The 11137-nt window shown below is 40.7% G+C and overlaps 1 protein-coding gene across 11 annotated transcripts in view; it reads right to left on the bottom strand.

The window, feature by feature from the left end:
• Positions 1 to 1266: 1266 nt before the first annotated feature.
• COBL (cordon-bleu WH2 repeat protein) overlaps positions 1267 to 11137 on the bottom strand; it is a 162619-nt gene continuing 152748 nt past the window's right edge. For 10 of the 11 annotated variants that reach the window (XM_064443297.1, XM_064443298.1, XM_064443302.1 and 7 more), the window contains 3 exons: positions 10428 to 10547; positions 8057 to 8308; positions 1267 to 2586 (listed from right to left, as the gene is read on the bottom strand). In XM_064443297.1, coding sequence (XP_064299367.1) covers positions 2569 to 2586; positions 8057 to 8308; positions 10428 to 10547 — 390 coding nt within the window. In that variant the 3' untranslated portion in view covers positions 1267 to 2568. Of the gene's footprint in view, positions 2587 to 8023; positions 8309 to 10427; positions 10548 to 11137 lie in introns of those variants that run through there. The other variant, XM_064443308.1, reaches the window with a different exon arrangement.

Below are 11137 nucleotides of genomic sequence, written 5' to 3'. Positions count from 1 at the left end.
CCAATTCGTGCTGGAGCGCGTCCCCTGAATTCATTTAATCCAGTAGGAACCTAGCTCCCTAGTCCTGAAGTGGGGTGGAAGAGGGACTGATGGGGTGAAGAGCTCCAAAAGCACTTGTCTGATACGCAGTAAAACACTGACACATGTTTACTTCCCAAATGAAGGCTGCTAAAGCATTAATGTAAAGTTATTACATGGAAGGGTCATGTCTATAACTAGACTTCATTGAAAATAAGTTTATATTAAAAGATCCATTCACTTAGGATTAAATTAAGCTGCTACCAGGAATTCAACAGCACCTGGATGACAATGTGAGAGCATACACATCTCCCATCAACATGAGGAGGGAATGCGCACCCAGTCTAGCTTCCTGCTGCAGACAGCTGAACTCCCCCTCCATTTTTAGCTTGAGCTGTGACTGAGCCAGCAGGCTTTTTCGTAATTTTTTTGCTGTCACAGTGAAGGTGACATCTCATCTTGCAGCTGTTCATAATCTTACATTTTTTTACCCATGGGAATTCGATACTCAGAAGTTTATCCATGAATAATTCTTTTATAAACTTCAGTTCCATGCAGCGCCAGCACACAGACCCAGACCCTGCGCATCGCAAAGCCCGGAGGATCTTATTGTCTCAAAATCCAGTTCTGGTTCCCTTACATTGGGATGTATGTACCCATACAACTTATTACATTTATTAAAGAGGTGTTAGTAAGGAGGGGCTACAGACCCAGGGCCTTCAGGCAACACCACGAACAAGCAGAAGGAGACCTGCACCGAACTCTGTCTTACAGCACCTGACCGAGGAAGCTGTACTCGCCGCTGGTGGGACTCTCTACAGCATTCAAGCCTACGAGTGGCTGAATCCTTTCCTGTGATAGCATTTTTAACATGTTATTTCTGATCTAAAGCATACTGAGAAGACTCTTAAGGCAAAAGAAGGCTAACCAGTCAACAAAGGTGATCTTATTTATCCTAGGGGGTGACAGAGCACCTTAATTCTGAATATATTAGCTTCCCTAATGAGGAAATGGATCATTATCGGTACTGCATTATTGTTGAAATATACGTAACCCTGACATCTTGATTCTAGCTGGTGATTTCTACTGTGTTCCCAGATTAGTTGTGGACCCCTTCCTGGCCTGAGACATTTTGTGCTAGACCTGAGATATCAAATGCAGCATACTGGTTTGCCTACATCCATCTCTAGTCCTACTTTGTTTCTGTAAATGGAAAACATTTGGCAAAAAAAAGTCTTTCAAGCCACGTCAGGTTTTGATTTTGTTTTTATTTGTGGCACTAACAGACATCAATATTTTACAATATATAATATATAGTCACATTAAATGCAGATGGCTAAACATTTTCATGCTTTCAACTTTACATCGCTATACATTTTAAATTTCATCTCCAAAAGAAAAAAGAATCTGCCACCACTCTGGTCTGTGATTATAAAAATGTAACTGTACAAAGTTCCTCTTCTTCAGTTTCATTACAACATAGGAAATGTGAAAAAGCATTTTCATTTATCCTTTTTAAGTTAATCAATTTAACAAAATATTTTCAAAATATGTACAACAACAACTACCGAAGTAGTTACCATTTGAAAAAGGTGCTGCTATAAATACTTGGGAGACAACACACAACATCCATATGAATTGGAAACAAGGGCCAGCTTATGCTGACCTGAACAAAAGACCACAAAAGTCCTGGCTGCTGATATAAACCAGCTTCACTTCACTTTGCAGCGCAGGAATGAATTCTAAATCTTGGACCTCTATGCAGTACTCTAAATCTTATTTATAACCTTCACAGTCTGTTGCAGAAAGAGATCCTTAAGGTGTTTCAATATTTTTGAAGTGCCATGAATGTTACTAGGGTTCAGTGTATCTCTGTGTATTCGCATTCTGTATGTCATTTCCCATAAGTAACTTTTCAGCAGACACTGTCTCACATTCATTATTGACTGCCTGCTTTCTCAGAGCTCCACCAGAGATATAAAGTTCACCTCATTTTAAAAAACAATGACTCCAGCATATGACAATTTAGGTCCTTCATATTGTACCATAACTTATTTGTTGTGATTGTTTTTTATAGATCTTTATTCTGGTTCTCACCCTAACTGCTTACAGCCCTTTTCCAAATCAAATAAGCAGCAAGCAAATAGTTTGAAATAGTTACATATTTTTAACAACTTGAAATGAGTATTACTTTTCAGACAGCTAGCGAAGTCTTTTAATTTTGCCCATAAACACAAGTAAGTATTAACACAGGACTGCACAGTGTTTATATTCTTATTAACCTGCCAACAAGAATAGTTTATTGGCAACCTTAAATATTCAGAGGCAAAACACAGTTCCTTGGCACAGAAGCTTTACAGCAGACAAACATATTTTCCCCTTAGAACCATTATGCAGGAACACACAGAAAATTAACTACAACTTATTTTGGCTTGTAGACAAGAGAATAAACTAAACTTCTTGATGTTTTTTTGCCACTTCAGACCTCGAATGATGGTTACGGGTGCATATGGGGTTAGATTTTCCAGTTACCTGTTCTTTATACATGATTCAAACGAGCAGAGGGACCTATAACAAAGAAAAGCACATGATCGTTCAAGATATTTTTAAACCTTCAACTGTTGACATTGTTAACCAAACATTCTCCTGTGGGGCTGTTTGCAAGCTTAGTCTCTTCATCAGCGTCTTGAGACTACTTAAAGCTTATCTGTGTTTTTCTAGCTGTATCAGTTGGTCTAATGAAAAGTGTTATCCTTCCCTAAAAACCCCACATCTTATATATCCTTAGGTATTAAGGCTGCAATTACATTATTACTGGAACATAGGTCATGTATTTTTCTGTGAACTTCCTTCTTTTCATGGCAAAAACAGAAACCCAGGCTGCAAGTACGCAGCATCTGACAGTCAAAGTTTGTTCAGTATCGGTTAGCTGTCACTGGTCAAAAATCAATTGATGAGTACTTTGCTTCCTGACTGAATGAAGGAAACTCCCAAAGGCTTTGATTCAGGAAAATACTTAAACAAATGCTCATCTTCCTTCCTAGTCCTCAGGTCATCCAAGCATACGCTTAGTTTTAAATATATATGCTAGGGTGCTCTTCCAAAATCAAAGTTACTGAGCTTTGATTCTATCAGAGAGATATACATTAGGGTCACCACAAAAGCTAAACAGGAATAATGTATTTGATCAAGTCTAAACCTTCCATTTTGGCCTTACTATCCATGGCAGAAGCTTTATTCCTGGGAGAAAAAAATAGGTCACAGTACAAATTATTAGCCAGGTGAAGAGTTCAAATTAAATTTTACCTTTCAATTCAAATGGAGTAACAGCATGCAAATGACTGCCTCTCAGTGAGCATGGGAACTAGAATCACTTTATAGGCTCATTTGACTACCTGTATATCAAGCTCAGCCAACCTTTCAGTGGGGCCTCCTGCTCCACTTCCAGTATACCAATGCTAACATCAACTGTGCCTTTGAGTCTGTAATCTGTCACTGCAGCATCCACAGATGCTGATGATAAGGAACAGCATTTCTTCATTCACAATTATATATCTCTGATTATATGAGAAGAATAGCCCACTGCTTGACCTAAAGGTATGGAACCAGGCCATGCTTCCAAGAAGACACTCAACGTGCCGTAATGCAGATCGATGCATTGCCTGTCGGCAACCAACTTCAAAATATCCCAGCCTATACCAGGGACTCATTGTAATGGGTGCAGTAATTACCTTACCTGGCTCCTTTGATTGCCAACAGAACGATACACTGCACGTATCAAGAGCTCAAGGGACTAAATGCTGATGCTGAACACTGGCAAGAACGCTTGTAGATACTGTGATGGAGCCAAATTAATTTTTAAAATTGCAGCAAGTGAACAGAAAAGGCTGCTTTAGGTACAGCTCCAACCTTTTTTGGAAAAAGCGTCAAATCTGTAGAATCTCTCTTGCATGTACCATTGAAAAGTGGTCCAAAGAAATAACTTTACCATAAGCAAAAGCCTGTTCTTCAGACATACAACCTGCCTTCCCCACCGTGTGCAGGCACATTCCCCTGAAATATTTCTACCAAATCCCTGGGTACAACTCTACCTAAAATGAGTAGATGGTTTATAAGCTAAGGCAACTTTTACAGCTTCTCTTTGTTGGGTAAGATATTCAATCCTGCATGGGCTTGTGCTGCAACTATACCTACAGCTAGACATCTAATGGGTTATTTGCATGCGTAGTTATGGTTTTTTTCCACAGATAATCATGGTAAATCCCAAGGCAAGTTACACAGACACAAAAATACACATGCAACGATATACACAATTTCAGAAATCTAGCTTGGTTATTTTGCATTTTCTGAGACTGAGAGTTTAGAAACTAAACATAAAGATCTTAAGTATGTGAAACTGTGACAAAAGTTGCTTGATTCAATTTAGGAAAACACTAGCTTACTTTTAACTCCAGAAGCTCAAACAGTACAGCTCTATGACCTGAGTTTTGCTCACCAGAATTAGCAAAAATTTGGTCTCAGATCAGCTGTTTATTTCCTAGATCAACTGATTCTCCTTTGTACTGGAGGCAGACCGCACAGCTGGGAAGCAGGCTCCTCACTAGCGACACACGCTCATTTCTTAACCACCAAAGGCACTAGGTCAGCCGTCCTGGTTGGTGGCCTTACCTGACGCCATCTCCCTGACTTGGTGTTATACTGTGGACGTGTTAAACACCTGCCAGGTTCCTGGACAGACTGTTTTGAAAACCGAAGAAAAAGGTTACTTCCTGCACATTGTCAGGTCTTTTCCAGTTTGGTAAGTTCATCCCTTTCCAATAACACGTCTGCATCTCCGTTCCCTTTGGGTAGGATCTGTAGTCTAAGCACTTTCTGGCACGTCTCTGAACTGCACTGCACTGGGGATGAACCATTTTACTGAGCAGGCCCAACTGGGCTTGGCACCCACAAGAATTTTCCTTCAGGAGTCTGTGGACAGCAATGGTGTGCAATAAAACAGAAGCCTTTTCTTCAAAACAAAATATGATTTATTTGCCAAAGCAGGCAGACTACTCCAAGAAATGGACTAAAGAACAGCCCGGAGACCTATGCGCATACTGTCTTACCTATACGTGGCATTCCCCTCAAGTACCTATTTTTGCTCTGGTTTGTTTTGGGTGACCCAATTACAGCCTGTGTGGTGCAGTCCCTGACTCTGCAAGGCAGGGTCAGCCTGCAGCAATTTCTCTCCTCCCTTCCTGCATAGTGGATCTTTTAACCTCAAAGTTCATGACTTCAGCAAACAGCTGCGTAATCAGGGGTGGAGTGAAGGAGGTGCCTTTTCACAGATATTAACAGAGCTCAAATGTTTGTTGGGATGCTCCTTATCTAGGCAATTGGTTGCTTTTTATGTTTGGTTCCCCTAACAGCCCCGTTTGATCTGCTTCCATTGCAACTAATCCCCTATAAGTAAGCACAAACTGAGCCATACGTAACTAAGCAATGCAGATTCTTCCGAGTTCTCTACAATATTACCTAAATAAATGACTCACCATCAGAAGCCCTTGTTCCAGCAAACTTCCAGAAGACAATGGAAGAGGAACAGACACAATTACAGAACTGAACTACCTACTCTACTGTCTAGTTGCAACCAAAATCTTCTAGGAAACAAAGCCAAAAATGGCTCTGTGTTCCTACCTCCAAATCATGACATCACAGATCTTTGACAGAGGACACCAAACAAAGAAAAAAAGCTTGCTTCTGCCCTGGCGCAAAACCACCTGCCAGCCACTGCCTATGAAAAACTCAGTGTTCCTTGGAGAAATGTTCTTCAGCTGTAAAGGAAGAAAACCTTGACATGCAGCTATTACATACTGTGTCCTCTACCGAGTCAACTTTTGCTGTCACAAGTCATCCAACTGCAGGAAAGAATCAGAATTCGGCTCTCATTTAACGCAACAAGCTAGGAGAGATATTAATATGCACTGGATAGAAACTCTTTGAGAAATCTGGCAACATTTTTACTTTTATCAGTGATCAAGGGCATGAGATCTCAGATGTCAATGATATGATGTCTTTGGCATATACAAGACTTAGCTTGAATATCCAGTATCATGAAGGACAGCACAATAATAACAAAATTATACTCTGTCTTGGACAGAATGCTCTCTTTTATTTTCAGAAAAGACCTATACAATAAGAGATGTAGCCTTCTGTCATTTCAATGTCAAAACTACCAAAAATTGCTCTGTCTTGAAAATGAAAGAAGACAGGCACAGTATTTAGCAGAATACATCAGTATATCAAGCTTACTTTCATGGTCTGTGCTGGCTATTCAACTGTTTTGCAATAAATCCCCAAGGATATGGTAACGACTCGTTTTAATGAGTAGAGATATGGGTCCCCTCAGAGACTTCTGCCAGGAGTAAAGTAGTTGGAAGAATAAAGAATTTGGAAAGACCTAGAAAACAACTGCATGAAGTATTCTTGAGAGTCCAAATCCCCCTTTTTCTGTAAATTGGTGAAGTGGGGAAATAAAGGCCTGGAGTATTATTTCTTCATAATTTGTAGTTTTAGAATCATAGAATATCTCGAATTGGAAAGGACTCATAAGGATCATCAAATCCAACTCTCCTCCCCTCGCAGGACTACCTAAAACTAAACCATATGACTAGGAGTGCTGTCCAAGCGCTCCTTGAACTCTGACAGGCTTGGTGCTATGACCACTTCCCTGGGGAGCCTGTTCCAGTGACCCACCGCCCTCTCGGTGAAGAACCTTTTCCTAATGCCCCATCTGAACTTCCCCTGAAGCAGCCTCATTTTATTTCCTCCTGTCCTATTGTCGGTCAACAGAGAGAGGTGATCAGTGCCTCCCCCTCCGCTGCCCTCCTTAAGGAAGGTGTAGACTGCAGTGAAGTCACCCCTCAGCCTTCTCCTCAAGCTGAACAAACCAAGTGACATCAGCTGCTCCTCATAATAGTATGCATAACATAGGTGTGACTTTTCCAATGCAAAATAACTGCACATCCAGATTTCTGTTTGTATGCTGATATAAAGTTCCCTGAAACAGTGATCTGTTTGTGTCATTTGTTTGATTCTGTGGAATTTCTGGTTTACTAGTAACAAGATTTTTAGGGCTGCTTTCTAATATTAAAATTTGATTGTATTTTTTGAATTATTTTAAAGAGGACAAGTAAGCAAGGTTAAAGCCTATTTACACATTTATGGTTGGCATCAGCTAAATCATGTGTTGGGAAAAGTACATCTGCTTTTGTACATTCCCTAAAGTCCTTGGATCAAGGTCTGTTCTTGGATACTGCAGTGTAATATTGGGATGACTCCACTAAGGCTAAATGATCTATTTCTCTTTACCAAGAAATGAAGTGCAACTCTAGGTTAGGAAGAACAAATTTTGATCAAACAGATAAGTGAACTTACTCCAGAAATAACACCTGGCTAACTGAGCATTTCGCCATCTGGGAGCTGACTAACCCATAACTGACCACAGAAGTGAAACACACATCATCCAATTAATAAAGTTCAGACAGACATTAAAATGACCCTACAGTTTTACTAACAGCTGTCAGCATGTGCAACCAAGGTGTAAGTGTTGGGAATCAAGGTCTAGGACACAGTACTGAAATTCGGAAAGAATACGTATCTCTAAATTTGCTTCAGGGTCTCATATCTCATCTTTCCTAGGTTCACCTTGTCTAAAGGACATCCAGTATTATCTCAGATTCACGAGAATAAAAAGGGTATGAAAATGCTTTCTGAAGTGAGATTCATGCTCTTGATGTTCTCTTAAAAAAAACACCATATTGACTATTCATATGGTTGCATATATGCACAGACATGTTTTAGTCTTAATTGTATGTTTTAACAGCTGTTCAAAGGTTTGAAATGCACTCCTGATCTTTGATTCGGTTAGAGGAAACAGTGCATGCACCTTCTTCTGATGGAAGAAAGAAATGTGTGGCTGGAACAGCTTATAAATAGCTCTCAAAGCACAGCAAGCCTACGTTGTTTCAGCCACAATAAATTATAAAAGTACCTTTACCTTTCTTAACTTTGCTGCTCCAGCACCAGAGCGAATGGCCTCCATTAGGGCTTGCCTTGCCTCCCCAGGGTTACCTGTAGCCATGGCAGAGGATTTAGGAGCTGCTGCTGACAGCTGAGAGGGAGGAGGTGGGGGTGGCTGGGCAGGGGCAGGTGGGATACATGGCTGCTCTTCTTGAGGGTCTTCTGCCTTCCGCAAGGACAGTTCTGCATTCCTAAAACTCTGCAGCTCTTCGGAGGCCAATGAGGAGACCTGCTCATGATGCAGTTAAAAGGAGGCAATTAATATCAAGCATGACTAAACTGTAATTATGTCACATTTGATGCACTTTCAGTACCCCAATTTCACTTTGCTTAAATGATGTAAAACACGTAGAACTTTTGTTTGTTCATGGGGTTGAACATCTGTTACTACTCACTCACATCACTCAGCTGGGCTGACTACCAGCATCAAGGTTTTGGCATTGACTCTGTCTCAGAAACTCAATCTTTATTTACTGTGAGCTCCAGCATCCTGTAACTGTTCTTGGCATGTAAGGTAAGAGAGAGAGTTGGCCTTGGTATTCATTTGGAAGCAACCACAAGGGTTTTGGAATCAGGAAGATATATTAAGGCTGCAGTAGCCACCCAGGAATCTCATTACTTTTTGCAGTCTGGGCTCCACAGAAATAATCTCAGATGACGGGGAGGCTCTTCTAGATCTGAGCGCTCAGACACAGCTTCATAGAAAAAAACCTGCTGTTAAACCTAAAGTTTCCAGCCATACTAAAAAAGAAAAGAAAATAGGACCAGGGAGAACTACGTGAAAGCACCGAGAACAAAACTGATTGCTCCAAGCGTGTTTCTGTGGAATTTCTGAAACTAAAATTTCTGCATGAATTACCAGCTTGGAAACTCACCCTACTTTAAATGAATGCAGGAGGAGGGGGCAATTATTCAGACTAAGCCAGCTTTTCCATCAACTGTCCCAACAAATATTTTTGCCATTAACAACATTACTAGTAATAATCATGATAAAGTGTTAGTAATTACAATGATTTGGCGATTATTAAGAAATTCAGTATCACGTGCCAAATGGGAGGTTTTCAAGCAGATGCATTAGCATTCCTTTCTCAGAGAAGCTAAGGCACAAAACTTCTCTATTAAAAAATGAAATGATTCATCTCCTATCAAATAATCCAGAGAGCTCCTCTATTCTATTCCTTCACTGTACAGACACACACACAATATATGGTAATAATGTCATGTCAGATAAAATATGAACATTTGAGATAACATGAAAGGGACAGCCCTTTCATCATAGCACATCTATATCTTGCCCTGTACACATACAAACATGGTGCTTTAACTAGCACAGGTGACACGGTGTGAAAAAGAAGCGTACGGTTTCTAGGCAACTTCCTTTAAAATGATGGCAAAAGCTTCTTTGCTGGAGGGAAGTATTCCAAAAAGTCTCTGTGATAATACACCACCACTTCATTGTCAGAGACTCTTTTACACAAATCTACATTTATTCCCAAAGAATCAGAATGCAGTTAAGTATGTGTGAAGATGGCTGCTGCCTAGCACGTCCTGCTCTCAAGCTCAGAGGAAGCTGTACCCTCCCTGCAGCAAGGGTAGTAAGATATCTGAGGGACGAAGTAATTGCCTAACACAGGCAAGAGATCCCTTCTATCTAATGCCAGCTATCTGGATATGTGCTAATGGCCTGAGTCATTGCACGAGGGAAAGGGGAACCTCCTTGCCAAATACACATCCTTGGCTGGGTTAGTGAACTGAGTGAAAACTAAGGTTAGAACAATGCAGGGTTTGGCTTTTAGGAATAAGAGATGCTTTAATGATTAGGTAAATCTTTCAGACAGAAGGAATCATCCTGCTGTGGTGAAAGTTGATGTTCCATCAACATCAATTACTTGCCTACAGCTTGCATGCACCAGCTCATGTTAACAGATAAACGCCTGCATGAAGAAGCCCCAGTGTGTTTTCATATAACTGGGTCTGGGTGCATACAGTAGGTAATGCAAACACATTTACCTAACTGCATACTCCTAAAATACAAAAACTCCCCACCTAGATGTGAAAATGGTGAACATTTGATGTCTTCTATGTACACTCCCTGTAATTCGGTTGGATTTCTGTGTTTGTTTCTCAGCTAAAAGCACACCATTTGAGAGTGTTAAGTTTTAACAGCAGAAGATAGGGTCGGACCTGCTATGCCATCTGCTCAAATCAGATCTGGTCTTAAGTCACTTTACTTCCCCCTCAGCTTCTCTGCAGTACAACATTTAGTTTGTGGCATATCTGGGTTTATTCAAAACACCCAGTAGGAGCAGCCTGGATTTAAAAGATCACTTACCATCTTGATTTCTTACCTTTTTCAGCTTTGAGGTGCCACTGTGGCCTCTAATTGCCGCTAGTAGTGCTGAGCGCTCATTCTCTGGCTCAGCATATACGGGTTTCCTGTGATTGCCATTTAGTGCACTGTCTGAAACCTAGAATATGAAAAGAATAAACCTCACATTGTTATTAGATATTTACTTAAAGGCAGCTTGGAAACACTATTAAAAATATTTTTGGCACTTATACCAGAATGCAAGCTGTGGAGACTGATCAGTTTGTCTTCTTTTGGGCCTGCTTTTACAGCCCTTACTCACACCGAATCGTGAGGATACGTGTAGACTGTAATGCTGTACTTAGAGCTGCAGTCTCATATCCCCTGAGCATGAAGTCAGTGGCAAACTAGTATCGCCTAGTAATACAAAATGCAGTTTTCTTTCATTGCAAGTATTTACGAGTTTTCTCCATGCTGTGTGTTCCTCTGTTTTTACATAACACACTGAAATGAGGGTTCGGCTCCCAGGCTAACCTCAATTACCTCTCCTTTATGCTCTGACTCTGCACCCTTTGCTTCTTCTAGCTAGTGCAGCAGTTATGGCGTTGCATAATATGCAGGATGTGCAGGATAAGCAGTGGCTTGGTCTGTATTTTGCCATTATAAATTTTTCAAATGCCTCGTGTACTCCAGCTCACCAGCAACCGTACCAGTTATAAAACCTCTGGTACCTGACAGGGTGAATACAGG

The sequence above is a fragment of the Phalacrocorax carbo genome, chromosome 2, assembly GCF_963921805.1.
Source record: "Phalacrocorax carbo chromosome 2, bPhaCar2.1, whole genome shotgun sequence".
Lineage (NCBI taxonomy): Eukaryota > Metazoa > Chordata > Aves > Suliformes > Phalacrocoracidae > Phalacrocorax > Phalacrocorax carbo.
The sequence above is the reverse complement of the archived record's forward strand: the minus strand, read 5'-3'. Positions and strand labels throughout refer to the sequence as shown.